At 50.7% G+C, this 18,842-nt stretch overlaps 3 protein-coding genes across 3 annotated transcripts; 1 reads left to right on the top strand and 2 right to left on the bottom strand.

The window, feature by feature from the left end:
- Positions 1 to 92: 92 nt before the first annotated feature.
- LOC112877417 (probable pectate lyase 5) lies at positions 93 to 5,038 on the bottom strand. Its single transcript, XM_025941724.1, has 4 exons — positions 4,741 to 5,038; positions 3,747 to 4,653; positions 2,896 to 3,101; positions 93 to 640 (listed from the first exon to the last, which is right to left on the bottom strand). The coding sequence occupies exons 1-4, from the start codon at positions 4,872 to 4,874 to the stop codon at positions 433 to 435; spliced, it is 1,455 nt and encodes a 484-aa protein (XP_025797509.1). The 5' UTR covers positions 4,875 to 5,038; the 3' UTR covers positions 93 to 432.
- Positions 5,039 to 9,827: 4,789 nt separating this feature from the next.
- On the top strand, positions 9,828 to 11,745 carry LOC112877420 (shugoshin-1). Its single transcript, XM_025941727.1, has 8 exons — positions 9,828 to 10,052; positions 10,163 to 10,200; positions 10,327 to 10,414; positions 10,533 to 10,556; positions 10,654 to 10,722; positions 10,824 to 11,010; positions 11,091 to 11,154; positions 11,247 to 11,745. The coding sequence occupies exons 1-8, from the start codon at positions 9,828 to 9,830 to the stop codon at positions 11,479 to 11,481; spliced, it is 930 nt and encodes a 309-aa protein (XP_025797512.1). The 3' UTR covers positions 11,482 to 11,745.
- Positions 11,746 to 11,775: 30 nt separating this feature from the next.
- LOC112877421 (inosine triphosphate pyrophosphatase) lies at positions 11,776 to 14,940 on the bottom strand. The gene is made up of 9 exons (XM_025941729.1): positions 14,891 to 14,940; positions 14,334 to 14,579; positions 13,240 to 13,304; positions 13,079 to 13,142; positions 12,985 to 12,994; positions 12,781 to 12,812; positions 12,580 to 12,692; positions 12,119 to 12,195; positions 11,776 to 12,032 (listed from the first exon to the last, which is right to left on the bottom strand). The coding sequence occupies exons 2-9, from the start codon at positions 14,455 to 14,457 to the stop codon at positions 11,912 to 11,914; spliced, it is 606 nt and encodes a 201-aa protein (XP_025797514.1). The 5' UTR covers positions 14,458 to 14,579; positions 14,891 to 14,940; the 3' UTR covers positions 11,776 to 11,911.
- Positions 14,941 to 18,842: the final 3,902 nt, after the last annotated feature.

Raw genomic sequence — 18,842 nt, 5'->3', positions numbered from 1 at the left:
TTATAGTCGACTTAGCAGCGAACGTTGAAAACTTGAACAAGTGTGATTGGAGGAAACACCATGCCACAATGTTGTATTGCATCACTTCGTTGTTCTTTGTAAGCACAACATTTGTTGAACTTGCGTTTCTTTTTCACAACCACTCACAGAATCATAACGTCCGCGATAGAGATTCCAGAGAGGTTAGAGTTAGTTGAAGTTTAGAATGAATCATCCCATTCCCTTTTGTAAAGAACTACAGTGACTACATTCCATGCAATATGCCCCAGCCATGTGCAATGCTGTGGATGTTGTGGTCTTGTGGACACATCACTGTTGCCTACCTGACTACTGACTACCTCCTCCCCTCCCTACTACTGCTTCCTTTTCCCCTCCCCTTTTCCTACTACCTTTCCAATTGAATCGTAACAAAGCATCTCAGCCGAGCGCGCGTCACAACAAGCGCAAGCATCCGAGCGCGACGAGGGTGATCACCGAAGAAGCCAGCGGCAGCGTCGACAGCGTTCTGCGTCCCCGACCAGCGCCGTTGGCGTAGACCATCCCGAGGTAGCCGTACCCGTCGCCGCCGCCGCCGCCGCGGCGCCCGTTCCCAACTCCGGCGTAGTTGATGCCCGCGTACCCGGTCTCCGCGGCGTCGTTCCTGCGAAGAGAAGAGGCAGCAAATCCAGAGGTCAGAGGTGAACCACGAGGGTAACGAATGTTCTGCAGAGATGCGAACTGGATGCGAGTTGTAAGACTACGCTTAAGTGCCGGTGAAGCTGAGATCTACCACCGCTGTCGCGGGCGAATAAGAACTCGATTCCTGAGGAACGTGGTCTCAGAGAGCGTGATGAACCGAACGGCGGTAAAGGTCTACGGTTTTTTTTTTCTTTCTTTCACTAGATGCACCCTCAGCCATTGGGATGCGGTGGGGACGCAGACGTGACCGAACCCTCGGTGCTCTTTTCGGTTGGCTCGTTCCCAAAAGGGCCCTTGTGGTAGAATCAGAATTATTCAACTAGCAAGTAGCAGATGTTGCGACAAAGAACACTATTGAGATCCAGAACGCAAAAAATATGTCCGTCCCGTTTGGTATAGCTCAACTTCTCCTAAAAACGGCTCCTGATGAAGCAGTTTCTTTCCCGAAGGCTTCAGTTTCTCCGGCGAAGATGAAACTATTTTTAAAATCGTTTGACGAAACGTGGATCTGCGGTAGCGGTAGAAGCTGGACGAAACTACGATTTCCGGCTTCTCCTCCCCAGTATAAGTTAAAAACAACTTCACCAAGTGCTTTATGGATAAAACTGCTAGAAAAATACATCTTTGGTATAGCTTCATGTGAAGTTTTTTTAAACTCTTCAAGAAGCTGTGTCAAAGAACTACCGTACCATGTAATGCTCGGCTCGTGTCTGCTGCCTGTTCTGATGGCAGGCCTATGACTGTCTGAATAGCCCAAAATGACAGCTGATCTGGTCGACTAAATCATGCGCCTCCAGTGACAGTGCTCTCACAGAGCATCCTAGCGCTACCCCAGAGGCCAGAATCATAACCAATCTCCAATCATACCGCCGAGACCAGCCTCTACTCAAGTGGCAACTATGCTGGCCTTGAGCACAAGGTCACACCAAACAGGGGGGCCAAGACGCAAAGTGACTAGACCACCAGACAGGTTCAGAAAAGGGCGTCCTCTGTTTATGCGAGAAAGCGCAGGATCCGGGGACAGAACCAGCGACCAGTGGCGCGCATGTGGAGACGAAGACTGACTACGACCGCCTACCGCACCCATGCCCCGCCATACTACCCGGCGGGCCACTAGCATTTCTTCTCGCTCGCTTCCCGGTACCACAGCACGCACGCCCCTGAGCGGGCGACGGCCTTTTTGTCTACGCTCCTTTTAGCCGGCGCACCGATGTCTGACAGGAGATCAGGAGTGCAGGAGTCGCCTACTACTACTGCTGGTCTCCGCTGCTCTCTCTCAGCTCTCGCGCAGGCAACACCCGCAGACCAGAGCCCGGGGATGCAGCATGTCGATGACTCAGGACTCCAAAGGCAGCAACCCAATGACCCATGATGCCATGAGACTGGGAAAATAAAAGATATTCAAGTTCAGACAAGATCGCTTCGTTCTGGTGTTTATAGTTAACCCGCCGCTGTCCCAGCAGGAGCAGTATTCTAGTACGCCGCTTGCCTACGCTACTCCGTTTGTACACTGACTGAACTGGTGCTCTAACGTGGTACGGTACGGTACATTCTAGGTAGTTTAATCCTCTGCCACTGCCAGGCCTGATCTGCCTCGACTCTCGGCTCCTAGAACACTAGTACTGCAGCCTCCATTCAGAGGAGCACGGCCGGCGGGCCGGGTTAAACTAGTTCCGTGCACAAGCACGACCGGCCCCCCGTCCGTGGCCAACTGGCCATGTCGAACGCGCATCCAGTGATCTTAGATTTGCAGGCTAGGTTTGCAGTGAGGATTCTTCTCCACGGAAATGAGGGCAGGGGCGAGTTCCGCCGGAAATCTCTCTCTCTCTCTCTCTCGCAGACCGATGGGCCGTGATTCCGCGCCGGCGAGCACGGGGGCCCCGCAGTCCGGCGACCGGTGGCGCCGTTGGAGGAAGTTAACAAAAGCGCCCGCGTTATTAAAAGACGCACCCCCAAGGGCCAAAGCGTCCTGCGCGGGCCCACGCGCCAGCGATCAAGGTACCCTCCATGTGGGCCCCACCCCACGAGACATTTCGCCACCAGGAGAGACTGATAGCCTTCGCTGACGCGGCACCAAAGCGGCCGCACCTGGCGCCGGCGGGCGTGGACATCCTCGCCACGCATGACGCGACGTGAAATGCCATGGAACGTGAACCCGATCAAGACCAGAAGAGGCCGCGGGAGCTCGGGGGTGAGGGCAGGGCAGGTGCGCCGTACCTGGGGTCACCGAGGACGCCGGCGTTCTGCGTGAGCGCGTCGACGAGCGCCGAGGACTTGGGGTCGGTGCTGGAGGCCTTGTCGTAGATCTCCTCCATGCCCTCGCCGGAGGGCACGAAGAAGGCGCCGTTCACCATCATGTCGCCCTCCGTCCGCCAGTTCCACCCGGACCACTGCCCCTCCGCCGTGTCCACCCGCTTCGTCACCTGCGCCGGCCAAAAAAACAAACCCAATCAATCACGAGCGCCGCGCCGCCGCGTCCAACCCCCCGTGCCACGCCGCCGCGCGTGCGCGCTCCTCCGCCCAGCCAGCCCAGGACACCGGCAGTGGTGGGGTGGGTGCCAGCTGCTCGCACGCGCCTCGGATGCTCCCTGGCCGGGGCGGGGGCCCCGGTTGGGCAATTGGGAAAACATGACGCGAGGCGTTTGTTTCGAAAGCGTGAGCAGATGCTCCGAAACATTCCCCACAGCCCATGATACCAGTTTTCACATGGCCATTACCACCAACGACATCTTTCAATCCGAATCGTATAAAACATGTCAAATTCGCCGCAGAAAATGTCTAAAACGGGTTAAAACCTTTTGCAGCTCAAATGCCTGTCGCAAAACACAAACAAACACAAGTTTGGGGCTCACACCGTCACAGGCAGAAACAGCAGCCACCCAAAAAAGGCACTGGAAGACACAGGCAGGGGCAGGCAAGCCGAGCAAGGCCGTCCGTGCTCTGCTCGCCAAGCGACGAACAGAGGAGAGCAGCGCGGGTGCGAAACCCAAGGCCGCAACGGCCGGAGCAGCAAGCAAGAGGACAGCCAAGAACACACACGGCACGGCAGGGGAAGCAAGCTCGCGCACCTCCTTGGCGTTTGGGTCGGCGGGGGCGATGTAGCGGTTGCCCTGGCTGTTGATGGTGGGGCTGGCGCTGCCTCCGATGGCGTACATCTCCCACGAGGTGTAGTCGTTGTTGACGATGTGGAAGTAGCCCCTCCGGCAGCGCGGCATCCGCTGCACGAGCCCCGGGCCGAAGCGGTTGAACGCGATGGTCACCTGCATCGCCGAGTCCGGCAGGTACGCGTCGCTGGCGCCCAGGAGCATCACCTCGTCGTGGTGCGCGAAGTAGCTGTTGGAGACGGTGATGGCGGTGGAGCCCATGATGGCGTCCACCAGCCCGTCCGCGCACCGCCACAGCGCGCAGTGGTCCACCCACACGTCCCGCGCGCCGAACAGCGAGATGCCGTCGCCGTCCGACCGGGTCCGCCACCCGTAGTGCGTCGGCGACGACCGCACGTTGGCGTTCCCGGCGGGAACGCAGTCGTGGACGTGCACGTTGTGGATGATCACGTTCGACACGTACTGCAGCGTGATGCACGCGCCGCCGGCGCCGATGTGCACGCGCGCGCCGCGACCGTCGATGGTCTTGTAGCTGTTCACCAGGAGCTCCTCGTTCAGGCGGATGGTCATGTCGGCGGCGAACACGATCCAGAGGGGCCCCTCCTGGATGGCGGCGTGGCGGAGCGTGCCCGGGACGGGGTTCACGGGGTCGCGGTCGGAGGAGTCCGTCACCACGTACAGCGGGCCGCCCTTGCCGCCCAGCGCGTTGCGGCCGAACCCGAGGCCGCAGTCCGCCAGGCGCTGACGGTCCTGGCGCCAGTCCGTGCCCGCGCACCGCCAGCAGTCGTCGATGGGGTTGCCCGTCATGCACCCGCCGCCGCCGGCGGCGGCCCCGGCCTCCTGCATCCGCCGCCGCGACGAAGCCACCTTGCTGCCCATGCCACCGCATTCCGAATCAGCGAGCGCTTAGTAAAAAGATTACGATTTTGCGGCACCAAGGACTCGAAAGACTCCGTACCTGTGGAAGTCGGCGACGACGGCGGAGGGGTCGGGGACCGAGGAGTTGAGCAGGGGAAGCGCCGAGGTGGTGGCGGCGGCGAGCAGTAGGAGGGGGAAGAGGGCAATGCCGGTGGATTTGGGGGCTCCAGCCATGGCTTCTTGGCGGATTAGATGGGCCAGAGCCAAGATGCAGCGGATTTTATAGCAATGCAGGACAGTGGCAGCGGAGTGAGGGTAGTGGGGGCATGGATTCGGACCCTGGGGTGACGGCTCCTGAGTTTTGCAGCTCAGGATTGGGGGCGCCAATGGCAATGGGGGGAGTTTGCTGTGGGGCAGTGTGAATGGGGAAGGGGGTGAGCGGGCTGCGGGGCGGAGCAGAGGCGGGGGAGGCCGGGAGAGGGAGGGGTGAAGAGAGAGAAGGAGAGGGAGGTGATTTGGAATCACCTGGGGGAGATTGCTTCCTTGCTTGCTTGTTAAATGACGAGAAAGGGAAGGGTTTGAGGATGGAGAGGGCGTGCAGTGTAGGACGGAGATACGAGAGACTATTCTTTAAACTCTGAATATCGTTAATTTACCTGAAGCCTTCCCTCATATATATACACTCTAACTAAGTTTACAACTTTGGTAAGAGCCTGCAAGCAACCGGAGTACGAACAGCACTTCTTATCCTCCCTTCCTTCTGTACTCAAAGTCCGCACAAAAGATGGTAGGATGGAAAATGTCCGTGGACGAGCTAGATCGCTGCAGCACAGTTTCTCTGGTTTTCCTGGATGACGCGATCCATTCCTTGTGCGGTAGAATTGTTGGTTTCGATTTTTGGATGTCTTGCTGGGTGGAACGAAGAAAAGCATAATCTTCGAGAGGGAGAATGGCGCAGGATCTCCTCTAGGTTTTTGAAAAATCAGGCCACTAAAACTAGCCCCTGCAATATTCAGGGAAAAAGAACGCTATCCCCTGCGCTGCTCCGTTTGCCGTTGCCCGTGTGCACGCTCGCACGCAGCCCTGCGTAGGGAAATTGGCACGATGCCGTTCAGCTTCACCCCAAGAATTGCAGTTACCATCGCCGTCCACTGCTGTCCACTTGACTGGCTCACGGGCCATCGCCAATGGATCGACGCTGCTGGCTGCTGTTATCTGCTCTGTTCGGAGTTCAGACTGACAGTCTGAGAAATACGCTGACTTTCTCGTGCTTGGGGAAATCTGGTTTGCAGCGTCCATAGTGTTACGTGTAGGCTGAGTATGTTTGCCGCCGTAATCATCCCAGGATCAGGATTACCACGCCCCGCAAGAGACCCCCCGGTTCCGTGCAAGCGGGGATTCCTCAGAGGCTTTTCCCTTTCGTCTGCTCACGCTTACTTTCCAGAGCCCGAAAGCCGTCGCCTAGCATCCGCCGAGGACCAAGAATCGGCGGCGCGTAAGCTGCAAGATCCTTTGCCTCCGTAGATTCATTCATTCACCAGACCAACGCAAAAAGGAGACATCCATCCATCCGTCCATGGGAATCGGGGCAGGATGGACGTTTTGGGTGCTTTCCTTTGGAGACTGACCAACGCTTATCCGCTTGTGAGCTTTTTTTTTCTCACTCTCTTTCTGGGTTCCTGTTCGTCCGAATTAGCTGGCCTTCGTTGCTGGTGAGTTGGAGATGCGTCAGAGAGACATTTCACCATGAATTCAGCATGCTTTTTTTTTTTTAAAAAAAAAGCCGGAGCGCTGCTACATATAAGAAGGAAGTAACCAAGTCTTACAAGAGGTTTTGTATTACATGGGAAACCAAACACGCTCAAGAAGAAAAGAAGACATAATCATGGTAAAACTAAAACAACACCCATCTCCCGAGTACCACAGGCTGCCGCCTTGCGCAAAGCTATGTCTTCCAATATGAAGCCAAACGCCTATCCTGAATTAACAGACTTGTTGCCGAAAACCCTGCGATTCCTCTCCTTCCACAAATTCCAAACGACAAGCATGAACACAATAGCCAAATTTCTTCTTTGTCACCCCTTGAAACTCTCCGGATTCAAGTGCCACCAATCTTTGTCTTAGTTAGTATTCTAGTATTTAGTATTTTATCCTGATTTTGTTTGAATTAAACTGGATTTATTTGATGTGTCCCATAATTCGACAAATCATGCCTGCCATGGCCTTCAGCTCTTCCTTTTAAAGTGTGTAAACCTTTGCTCGATGTTGGACTACAACAAAAGTACAGCACCACGAAATAATCGTGCCTGTTGAGGAGGCTTCACGGAGCATTCAAGATATGTGGGCAATCAAAGATTTAAAATCTCAGTCGAATGTCCAAGGAACGAAACCTGGCCGAAATTCGCTCAGTTCGTCGATTCATGCCACGATGACGCGAGAGCCGTCTCTTCCTACCTCTTGTAAAACTTCAACGTCCGATATGCAAGGAATGGTGATGATGCTTCTGGACACACATTTGTACTCCGACTTGTGACTGGACAAATAAAGTGTTATGATAACAAATAAAAATTATTTTGTGTGTAAAGGGGAATGTTGCAAGCGATGGAACAAAAAATTCTTAGAAAAAGTGTTCCAAGCAAGAAATAACTATGGAAAATGTTAAAAAGAAAGGAAAGATAAATTCTAAGGTAGAGAAAATATATTAAATAAGAAAGATGTTTTGGTAAATAAAAATAAACTCTAAGCATCAAAATGATGTTTCAATAAAATATAAAATGTTACGAGCACCTAGAAAATTGTTCTAAACAAACAAGAAAAAAAAGTTAAGAACAACAAAGACAAACGTTCCAGTCACAAAATGAAACTATTCTTTGCATCAAGAAAAACAAGTAAAAATAGAAGAAGCATATGGATGGTATGAATTGTGAAAAAAAAAATAGAGGGTTGCAACCTGGTGACAAATATCTACAGGAGGATTAGAAGTAAAACGAGGAAAGTAAAAGAAAAGGAAGGAAAAGGAAAATAGAACCAAAGGCGACGAAATGAAAAGGAAACTTGAAATGGAAAAAAAAGGAAACACGGACCGCAACTGTGGCGCGCGCGTCCATCCCCACGCTCTCAGGCAATGGAAAAATTCCGGCGCGATGCGTTTGCTGCCTAGCTGTTTGAAGTCTCAAACCACGACTCGAGTATTGATGCAATCGTGGTGAACACACAGACGTACTCGTCTTGCATTGGTGCGTGCGTGCTTTAACTGCTCATGTTTCAGCCAGATATACGTGCACATCTTCTTCAGGCTCTCAGCAGATACCTGAGATCTGGTTCTGCAATTTGCACGGTTGCGAGCCGCGGCAACGTAGGGAAAATCTATTTATCGCGCACTACTGACGCGCGAGCTATCGCAGAAACGTCCTTCCCGTCTTTGTTCATCTTCCTCCCCGAGCTGCGGCGGTCGGACTTCGTGAACGGCTGACGGGGGCGCCGGCGGCCGGTGGCGGTCGGAGGCGACCAGCCGGTGGGCCAGGACTAGAACAAGGAGCTCGATGTTGGAGTGGAGGTGGTCAGCGGCGATTGCCCGAGGGCGGGGGCGCACGGCGTCTTCTATTGGAACGTGATGAATATATTCCCTGCAACATATCCATTGTCCCCTGTGACACGACACCGGCCGTGGAAGAAGCTAGCACACGCCGGGATCCGACCGTGCTTCCAAACCATGTCCTATGCGTAGGGGTGGTAACGGATCATAATTTTAATATTCTCTTTACAATCTAACTTGACTCTTATATATTTTTAATTTAAAATTATATAAAATTAAAGCTCAGCCGTTTTATCACGCTTAGGCTGTGCGAGATCTTCGCCCGCCTGCCAGGGCGGTCCGGCTGCTGCAGCCGCGTGCAGGTCGTGGCACGCCGTCCGCGACCACGCGCCCGCGGGGCATCCCGTCCCGTCGTCCTCTCGTGGTAGCAGATCGAGGAAGCCAACGCCACGTATCTGCACCTTAGCGTCGACCACTCCGCAGCCGATGACGGTGACCATGGCCGGCGACGACACCACTGCGGCGATCCCGATCCATGTCACTTTACCTCGCCACTGCACGCACGCCCAGCGCCGAGACCATGGGACAGGGTCTTGTGTGTGGAGTTGGATACGTACGTCGGGGGCACAGTTGCGGCGATCGTTCGGGCAGCACGTCCCGTGCGCCGTCGTCCCTGATCCTGTTGTGCGGTACGAAGGGTCCCGCTGCCAGGTGCGCCTACGATCACGGCTACATCACCGGTGGTACGACCTAGACTCCGCAGCAAGAGGATTGACGTCACATCGTGGATGCTCGAGGACTATCTAGCCCAAGGTTGACGTCACATCGTACTGGTGAATGAAGCAGAGGATCCGTACCGTGCACCCATCGGTGCACTCCATCCACCGTCGGCGCTCGATCGGGCTGATAGGTGCCGATGATTGAGAAGACCAACAATGTTCAAAACGGATTAAGGTTCAAGCCGAAGCTTAAAATGTACTTTAAAAGGACAGCAATGCACACTGGATTTCACTTCTCTGCGACCGTTTAAAGATCTTGTAATAAATTTCTTTTACTTTGCTCAGACCCGATCGTGAAAAAAAACAGCAATGCACAATAAAAACAGATCATGATTCATGGCTCAAGACCCTGCCTTCTATTTTCTTCGATGTCTTTGCAAACATAGTTTTTAGTGTAGTTTTCAGAGTATTTTGAGTCACAGATGTTCCTATCTTTTGGCCAAATTTTCAGTATAGCACTATTAATTTCCATACCGGTTGGCAAACATACCACTCTATACTATAGTGCTGCATTACTATTTTAGTATTTGATTCGTTCACCGTTTTTACATCGTCTTGTACTTCGTAAAAAAACTCGCACTCGTCAACTGGTGCCGAATGACCCAGTTAAATCACAGCCGTTTATCTTGCTCGAGTGGCTTGACTCGAGCCGTCCGATCTCGGCACCCACCACTCCAGTTTGAAACGTTGTGCCGCTCCCCTTGCGCCCTTCCCCCAAATAGCCGTTGCCTCCCAACTAGCCGTTGCGCCGCCCCTCTTCCATCTCCAACCCCGCGGCCACCACCCAAAAGCTCCCAATCTCCCGATCTCCTCCGACCATCTTCTCTCTCCTCCCCGATTCCTCTCTCCCTTCACCGTGTTGACAGAGAGCCAATGGAGGCCGAGGCGCTCGTCCTCGCGCCCCAGCCAGCCGTCTCGCCCCCGGCGGCCTCGCCGGACAAGAAGGCGCTGGCGGCGGCTCCGACGTCGGCTCTGAAGACCAGGGCCACGAGGAGGAAGACGCTCTGCGACATCACCAACCTGAGCAGGCGCGAGCCGGCCGAGGTGCCGAATGAATCGGCGTGCCCTGCACCGGAGAAGCTCGCGCAGCTAGTCAAGGCAAGATCGCCCATCCACCATCGCGGCCTCCTGATAGCTATATCTTGGCGTGTGGCTTACCTCGCTCCTCTTCCGTCTCCTCTTTTACGAAAATTTTGTATCTGTTTCAGGAGAACGCGGATCTCGTGAGCCTCATCGCCGAGAGAGAGTAAGTCTCTGCACGCTGCTTTGCCAAATTCTTCCACCTGTTGGTCCCCTGTGGTGACCGGTTGGGGATTCTTGTTGTGCGACCGTTTGGTCTGACTCGATTCGATTTTGTTGGGTTTCTGTGCAGCGAGATCATACAGTTGAGCGGGACTGAGATTCAGAAGCTGCGGCTCGCCAACTGGGAGCTCGCGCGGACCAATTCCCAGATGATGGCGGTATGTTCGTCACCTTCTTTCCCCAATTTTCAGCAAGTGCCCAGTTCTTGGTTGAAGGCTTTACGGCTAAGCATCTGTCATGTGGCTTATTTAATTGTTTATCGTCTTAATTTTGCAGGAGCTTAATCTTGGAAGAAACAAGGTAAGTGCACTTTGATAGTCTGATTTATCTTCAGATGCAGTGGATTGTTCATAACATGTCCAGCAAGAATCTGAGTCCGGATTTCTTTTCACTGAAGTTGAAAGCGTTGCAACATGAGCTCGCGTGCTCAAGAGCCGCCCTTAAAGCGAAAACATCTGAATTGGAGGTGCGTCGGATCTAGGACACTAATTATTTTCTTGTCAGCTTCATATCAACCTCCTGCTTTTTCTCTTGGATGCAATGCTGACCCTCGTGTTCGTGCTCCAGGACGTAAAGAAGGCGATGCAGCGGCGCAACATTCACACCCAAAGGACGCAGCATCTGGGGCCTGACAAAGTTGCGCAGACCAAGGATGGAGACGTCGTCGACCCGGAGCCCGCTTCGGAAGCAACGCGTGCCGGAAGCATCCAGAGGTCCGGGAACGCCAGCAGGAAACGGATGCTGCGATCTCGATGTAATCCCCGATCCTCCGTTGCCCGTGACCGAATTATCGACTTCGTCTGAATGCCTGACTGAATGGCCAATGTTTTCCAGCTCTAGGACCTGCGGCTTCGACGAAACTGGCGCTGCCGAAGGATAAGGAGACCTCGCAGAGACGGTAAACACCAAGCTCAAACAGAAACTAGCACCGACGTTTTGGGTAAAACAATTTGGCAACTGAGTTTACTGAGAACATGCACCTCTCTGCAGGAAGTCCATGAGAGTGCCACAGCCGAGCGCCAGCTCAGAGGACTTGTTCGAGATAGAGGACGTTGAGGTCGCCATTGGCAGTTGCAAGATCGATCCAGATACTGCCTCTGGCAGTGAGAGGGCCGGGCACCAGTTCCAGCGTAGATCGTCTCTAGGAAGGCCGCTCCGGCAGGCCCGGGAACGAGTCACCTCCTACAAGGAGATGCCTCTCCATGTTAAGCTTAGGAGGCCCTAGAGAATGGCTGTTGCGATTTCCAATGATTACTTGCTGTCTTCTGCGCCCGCAGAAGTGCAGATAGTGTGTAGTTTGTCGTGTGAAAATTTGGTTGCGTTCGGCTTGTGTTATGTCAAGCGTTGGGGTGGTGGTGCTGTGTACGGGAAAATAGCTAATTTCTTGATTCTCTCTCTCTCTCTCTCGCAATGCGTAATTGAGGAGCTGTACTTCTTCAAATTCTAATGTTGATCTTTTTAGTGAAGATAAGAACTAGATCTGATTTTCCATAGTGATTCTTTTACATGGAAATGAGTGTTGAGTTCATAATCGGCACCAACTATTGCCCAATCAAATACGATCTGTGGAATCAATCAAGCACAATCTTCACTAGAACTAGTTCAGTTTACATTCCACAATGTGATGTTCGACCCTGTGGGAAGCAAAAACACATTCAAGCCGAGCCATCGCTCTGAACTGTATAGTTGGCTGATGCAAAGTGTTCTTTCACCAGAGCAAGAGCTTTCCCTCTGTGAGATATTTCATTCTTCACTGACTTGGGCATCTCAGCATAGCTGCGTTACATGCCAGATAGTCAGTAAACAGATGAAGTGGCATGCAAAAGAAGTACGAACTGTCGTATTGGAAGTATGAAACTCACGTTTGTTCAAAACCATCTGGCTGGAATACAGGGTCCCATCCAAAATCACTAGGCCCTCTAGCGGGTACTATTTTTCCCTGCAGAATGAGAGCCAGTCTTAAACATGACATGCCAAAAATAAAAAAAATGCAGATTTCATCAAAGTGTGATACAATCAAAGTACTTCTGCCTACTTAACCAAGTTAGTCATGCAGAAAAATGTTGGAACAAGGCTAAATAACAAATGTTATGTCCACAGAATACTGTGTGATACAATCACAGTGCTTCTGCCTACTTTAACCAAGCTAGCAGTTCTGTACTTTTCCCTCTTTATGCTACAATACTTGAAAAATCTTCTATTAAAAAAGGTTCCTAAACTACACTTCCAAAATGTAGCTGCGCTACACCACATAAAGATTCTACTAATAAATAAGTTAGACTTCAGGAGAGAACTTTATGAGCAAAAAAAAATGGCATCTTACCGCAGTTTTTCCGACAAACGTGATTGGTTCCTCTCCTGGTCCAAGAGCAAGAGAAAAGATGCACATAGCAAATGCTGATTTATCTTCATAAGCTTTTAAAAGGTTGTTCAAACCTATAATTGCAAAAATTGCACACATGAGGTAATTTGGCCAAACATGACAGAACCAGGAATAGGGATGAGAATCAGTTAGCTCTATAACCTTCATGGCCAATCTTCTCAAGAAACCACTTTCTGTTCATTCATGTATGCAAGATATCCAAAAAAAGGACATTAATAATTGGCATTGAAGGCTTGAAGATTAAGATACAGTTTGTCAACGAGTTATGTTGGCCAAGGATGATTATTAGTGTAACTTGGAGATAAGATCATAGTGTTACAATGCTTGCACAAGAAAATGACTTACATGTAGGGTCCTGCAACAGAAAGGCAGCGCATGTCAAACTATGAGTGATAAACATATTTAGAAGTCTATAGGAAGAAAAATGCAAATCAATCACCTGGTAGGCCTTTGAGGGCATTGAAACATAGGCACGTGTCCTCAACCAGTATGGGCCCATTCACCTATATATGAACAAAAGGATGCAGATTTAACCAGACAAGAAAGCTATTATATTGGATGTACATGTCGATGTTCAAGTGGTTTGAAACATGGAAGTACCTGAGATGCAGCCATTCTTGCTTTCTCTTTGGATATGTCCTCTGGCTCCCCTTGCAGTTCAGGCACTGCCAAACTCAAATTTAACATACAATAAGTACAAAAAGATCTTAAGTTCATTTTTTGACAGTGATCTTAAGTTCTCTAGAAAGAAAGAAAATAATGGCAATACATACAGTAATTAGAAGTAAGAAAAACATATTTACTGTTCATTTGTAAATAATTTGTATGTAGTGGTGGTGGCAGGGTGTGTGCGTATATAAGTTCCATCAGAATTTTTTAAAAAAAATCTAGAATTGCACTATTTGATTAGATGTTTCCCGATTCTGGAGATTTGGCAAACACTGGAGATCGGATCTCGATTCTCAGTGTAGGATGTCAGAATCTCAATTCTCAAGTGCAGGTAGCCCGGATTTCCATTTCCATGCACGGAACCGCATATGACTGTTCTACGAAAATTGTGTGTCCATCACTGATAGCCCTTGCCAATAATCTTAACAGTTGCAGTTGCTAATTCTTAATCAGTAGCATTAATCTCAGAACATTAAAGAAAATAATCATGAGGCTGTGTGAAGAATTCAGGTCATCAGTAACTAAACAACACATGGGTTACAACTTACAAGTATATTCAACCTGGAGGGCTTAATGCAGTCCCATCCGACCATATATCTGCATTTTCACAAGATGTGCTACCTAAATGGTTGCATGATTTGCCCAATTCTATCATACAGCAAGTCATTGTGCAACTCACACAAACCTTTGCCATTGAATTACTGACATCTTGAAAAGTGATAACACAAAAGGGCATATGGTGCTATCTATCCCGAATCTCCGGTTACTACAAATCCAAAGCATTCGGTGCCATCAGCGATATCAGCTGGTCTAATCTGACAAGACCACGCTCCCGCGTTAATGTTCAGTGTATGTCAATATCTCAATGGGCGGCTACAAAGGCCACGACACAGCTATTAAGCGACGCTACCCCACCTTCAATCACCCAATATTGGTGGAGCGGGGGAGAAGGCTGCTAGCCGTATAAGGCTGCAGACGTGGGAGCGCAAAAGATGGAGCGGGGGAGAAGGAGAGGAGGGTCTCACGGTCGAGCTTGAGCGACTGGAAGGGGATGGAGGAGCCGAGGATGGCGCGGACCTCCTCCAGCTTCTTGGCGTTGCCCGTCACGAAGGTCACCGCCTTCGGCAGCACCCGCGCCGCCGCCGACATGGCGTGGTGGTGGGACGTGCCCCGAGTAACCCCTGCTTCCGCGGGAGACGACGGCCGGGGCAAAGGTGCGGACGGGAGGGGGCGGCGGCGGCGGGGAGGGCACGGAGAGAGGAGAGTAAGGGCGCGTTCGGATCCACCCCCAAATAGCAAAACGTCAAATGGCAAAATTTTTGCTCCAGTCACATCAGATGTTTGGACGCTAATTAGAAATATTAAATATAGTTTAATTAAAAAACTAATTACATAGATGAGGACTAAATGACGAGACGAATCTATTAAGCCTAATTAATCCATAATTAGCAAAATTACGGTAGCATTTTTGCCCTTTTGCACTTTGGGGTGTTTGGATCCAAAAGTGCAAAAAAAGTGCAAAAGAGCAAAAGTTTTGCACTTTCTCTTTCTCTTTCCCATTCATCCGAACGCAGCCTAAGGGGAAGTGGGCCGTCTTTTTTACATTTTGGTTCTTTCCGCAGAAAAAATTCATATTTAGATTTTTGGACGAAGTATTTATACATTTGGACCCTACGGTCGGCGCAATGACCTAAGCCAAGAAGCTGAGGTGACAAACTCACGGTAAATATGACGTCTACGTGGCAGGGAGCTTGACGCCATGACCTATAACGCCAAGCCTGCTTTCAAAAATCCCACCCGCTTTCCCCTGCCGAACGCCGGGCGGAGGCGGCGGTGGCGCATGCACGGGCGTGGCCTCCCCACCAAGGGCGCCCAAGAGCCTCGCGGTGAGCTGAGCGGGGGCGCGAGAGCCGAGCCCCGGCCCCGAGGCCCGCGCAGGGGGCGCAGGCGGCAGCGGCGCCGCCGGTGACCGCGCCGGTCAACGGAAGCGGCGGCAGCGGCGACGGCGACGGTGAGGAGGCGGACAACGGTGAGGGGAAGCTACGGCAGCGGCACCGAAGATCCGAGAGAGAAGACGGAGGGAAGAGAGAGAATCGAGAGAGACGGCGGAAGGGAGTGAGAGAGAGAGCGCAGAGAGAAGAAGGAACCAGGAACCCCATGTGGCAGGGAGCTCGGCGCTCGAGCTCCCTGCCACGTCAGCGCCACCACTGCAGCCATATTTACGGGTCTGCAACCTCGACGTGATGATTCACGGCGCCGACCACAAGATCCAAAACCAAGAATACTTCCTCCAGAAGTCTAAACGCGAATTTTCTTAAAAAAAACCAAAATGCAAAAAGTAAGAAAAAATGGGCAGGTGTTCCTGCTGCGACCTAGATGATGCTTTTGTTCCGTCCGACTACTCAGGTCGAGCCACGTAGCCCTACCAGACTATCAGGGTAATTCTGCTAGTTACCGCCTTTTTTCTTAGCGGTAAAGTCAAATCAATCCCGCCGATCTGCTGGAGAAGATAACGAGGATGTATTTGGCACGTGAGGTGGATACAACTTTTTATTAAGAAAATTCCCTCAATGCTATTGAAAATTTAACTCTTCCATTGAATACCATTGAAATTTAGTTCGTTCCTTCAATGCCACCATTTCTAATTTTTCATCCAATCAATACCATTACCGTTATAGTTAAAAGAAAACAAACTGAAACATCATTAAACCAGGTCTGTCATACATTGTTATTCCGTTTTTACCCTCTCTAACCTTATCCTCAACACCACGCGCAACTCATCTCCAACCTTATCCTCTTGCTTCCCAGCGTCGATCCCGCTCCCCGCTCCTACGGCGACCTGCACCTCCCTGCGCCGACCCCGCTCCCACAGACGGCGCGCCGCGTCAGGGGGCGCGCGTGTGGAGCGTCGCGCTGCGTTGGGGGCGCGCTGCTCCAACGGAGCGCGGGCGCGGGCCTCTCGCGTCAGGCCGTTCTGCGAGGGGCGCGCGGCCCGTCTGCGCTGCGCCGAGCAGGGCTCCTCGGCTCGCGCGCGAGCATGCAGCAGCTTCCGCAGCCCTGAGCTCTGGCCGGCACGCAGCGGTTCGCGAGAGATAGGGACTCCAGGAAAGAGCCTCGACCACTCTACGGCACCGGGAGAGCGAACAGGCACGCGACCTGCTCTTCCATGCCCGCCGCCACGCGCGCCGTGGAACGGAGCTCGACGTAGGGAGCAGCGGCTGGCCGCGGGAGCGGCGGCGACGGCATCATGGTCGGCGCGCGCGGCCTGTTTCAATGCACGCAAGCACTCGATCGGCACGAATTAAAAGGCTCTAGCACCAGCTGTTGCTAGCTATGTGCCGGAGACGATTCATCTGGGCAACGTTTCTGCAGGTCTGTAACGCAAGCGTGGCATGCAAGAGACAAGAACTGATGACACTGTGTTTCATCTCTTTCCTACGGGGGTGGTATTGTCTTTTCACCTTCATTTAACAGCTTTATAACAACGCATTCACAGCAATGGTATTGAAGGGATGATGTTAAAATTTCAATAGCATTGAAGGAATGGGTTTAATTTGGATGGTATTGAAGGGATGGGTTAAAATTTCAGTGGCATTGAGAGAATTTGCCTTTTTTGTTTGACATGTGCAGGGAAGTAGGATGAGGAGTTCACTCGGGAGTTCTTAAATCTTAATTCATTGTTTGGTTCATGAGTTTGAGAATAGAAAAGTGCAACTTAGGGTGCGTTCGTTTCCTGGGGTCTAAAGTTTAGAGGGGTCACATCAAAGAGAATCTTGTCATTTAGAAGTATTAAATAAAATCTAATTACAAAACTAATTGCAGAACCCCAATGCTAATTCGCGAGACGAATCTAATGAGGTATATTAGTCCATGATTAGCGGATGATTACTGTAGCATCACTGTGGCAAATTATGGATTAATTAGGCTCATTAAATTTGTCTCGTGAATTAGCACCCAGCTGTGCAAAAAGTTTTATAAACAGATTTTATTTAATACTTCTAAATAGCAAGATTCTCTTTGATGTGATGGGTCTAAAGTTTAGAGGGTAGGAAACGAACATGGCAATTGAGGGAGAGGAAAGATGGGAACCAATGGAAAAGAAAGTCTCATCTCGTACCGCTCGTTGGAAAACGGGTTAGAAGCGGTGCCTATATTTCAATTTGAAGGGCAATTTCCACCCAATGCCACTATTCCTCCTCTGAGGTTAGAATAGCAGAAATTGAGCCCTCAAATTCCATGAATGTTCTAAAAGATTCCCATACTCATAAACCAAACAACACAGTTTAAAGTTCACATAAAAACTCCTATTCCTATATTTTAGTACTCCAACCAAACACGTTGCAAGAGAATTGATTGTTGGTTAGAACGGGCAGAGCAAGGTGTAGACCTAGCTATTTGAGACGCGGATTGTCTTCTACTAATTTTCCACCTCGAAAAAAAATACTAGGTATTTCCAAAAAGAAAGAAAGATCGGAGATAGATATAGGATACATACATGATGCGGTCCCTGTAGATTGGCTCTCCACTCTCCTCATGGTACGCACATGGTACGCACATGTGTGCATAGGCGCGTAGCGAGAGTGGTGTGTACATAATTTCTTAAAAAGAAGATAGTGGTGTGTGCTTTGGATTGGGTGCATTATGATCCGTGCCTTTAAGAAAAATTAAGGAATAAATATAGTATATTATGATTTGATGAGATGTGATAATTATGACTTGAGTCTATATGGCGCAACTCCTTTGCAAGATGATAAGGAATCACACAGTTTGCACGTCCTAATAAACCAAGTTATACCAGTCTCAAATCATCTGACAAAGCATCAAAGCAAGCAGTGTGATTATGTGAATTAATCCTCTTACGATGATTTTTTAACTATTAGACGATGGAGAGGTGTTTGGTTCGAAAAGGCGTCCCTGGGCACCGGCCGATAATGCAACCTTACGCTTTGTTTGTATACATAGTATAAAATAGAAATATGGATGATCCAAACACTGGTACATTAAATAGGTGAAAATGGATCACCTTTTGTTTCTAAGAGGAAGCCTAAAGTAGAACGGACAATCTACTGTCCATAATTCTTGCTACCACGTTCCAGTTACCAACAATATATCATCTCTCCTCTTAGGTTTTTTTTTCCTTCTAATGCGAGGACGTAAACCAAGAGAGCATAACAAAACTACGAAAAAGAAAGCGAATGAAGCATGCAAAGCCAAATACTGGTACCCTGTCATCACGCCAAATGGGCATATCCGCATATGGCCATGGTGGTTAAGTTGAGGATTTGCACGCGATGGTGTGCGTCCGTCTCTTGGATGGAACAGATCTTATCGAGCGCAACATGGAACGATGCCAAGTGGAATTGGTAGAGTGATCCGTCCCCATTTTCTTATAAAAAAAAATCCGGCGCTATCCTAGTCCCGTCACGGGCGGGCCCCACCGCCCCGCGTGGAGAACTGGACCATCACGAGTCCGTGAGAGTACGAGACCACGCACGACCAGCGGACCAGGACACTCCCGTCCAGTCCGTCCGCTC

This window comes from Panicum hallii, chromosome 9, assembly GCF_002211085.1.
Source record: "Panicum hallii strain FIL2 chromosome 9, PHallii_v3.1, whole genome shotgun sequence".
Taxonomy (NCBI): domain Eukaryota; kingdom Viridiplantae; phylum Streptophyta; class Magnoliopsida; order Poales; family Poaceae; genus Panicum; species Panicum hallii.
The sequence above is the reverse complement of the archived record's forward strand: the minus strand, read 5'-3'. Positions and strand labels throughout refer to the sequence as shown.

Bases quoted from the DNA above. Each gene is read 5' to 3' on its own strand.
- LOC112877417 (XM_025941724.1), bottom strand. From the start codon at position 4,874: ATGGCTGGAGCCCCCAAATCCACCGGCATTGCCCTCTTCCCCCTCCTA. The intron at 3,102-3,746 runs GTGCGCGAGCTT...TGGCCGGCGCAG, and splicing joins CCGACCCAAACGCCAAGGAG to GTGACGAAGCGGGTGGACAC. The intron at 641-2,895 runs GTACGGCGCACC...TTCTCTTCGCAG, and splicing joins GGCGTCCTCGGTGACCCCAG to GAACGACGCCGCGGAGACCG.
- LOC112877420 (XM_025941727.1), top strand. From the start codon at position 9,828: ATGGAGGCCGAGGCGCTCGTCCTCGCGCCCCAGCCAGCCGTCTCGCCC. The intron at 10,723-10,823 runs GTGCGTCGGATC...TTCGTGCTCCAG, and splicing joins CGAAAACATCTGAATTGGAG to GACGTAAAGAAGGCGATGCA. The intron at 11,011-11,090 runs GTAATCCCCGAT...AATGTTTTCCAG, and splicing joins ACGGATGCTGCGATCTCGAT to CTCTAGGACCTGCGGCTTCG.
- LOC112877421 (XM_025941729.1), bottom strand. From the start codon at position 14,457: ATGTCGGCGGCGGCGCGGGTGCTGCCGAAGGCGGTGACCTTCGTGACG. The intron at 13,143-13,239 runs GTACTTCCATGT...GTTCATATATAG, and splicing joins CAAGAATGGCTGCATCTCAG to GTGAATGGGCCCATACTGGT. The intron at 12,033-12,118 runs GTGAGTTTCATA...CATGTAACGCAG, and splicing joins CCAGATGGTTTTGAACAAAC to CTATGCTGAGATGCCCAAGT.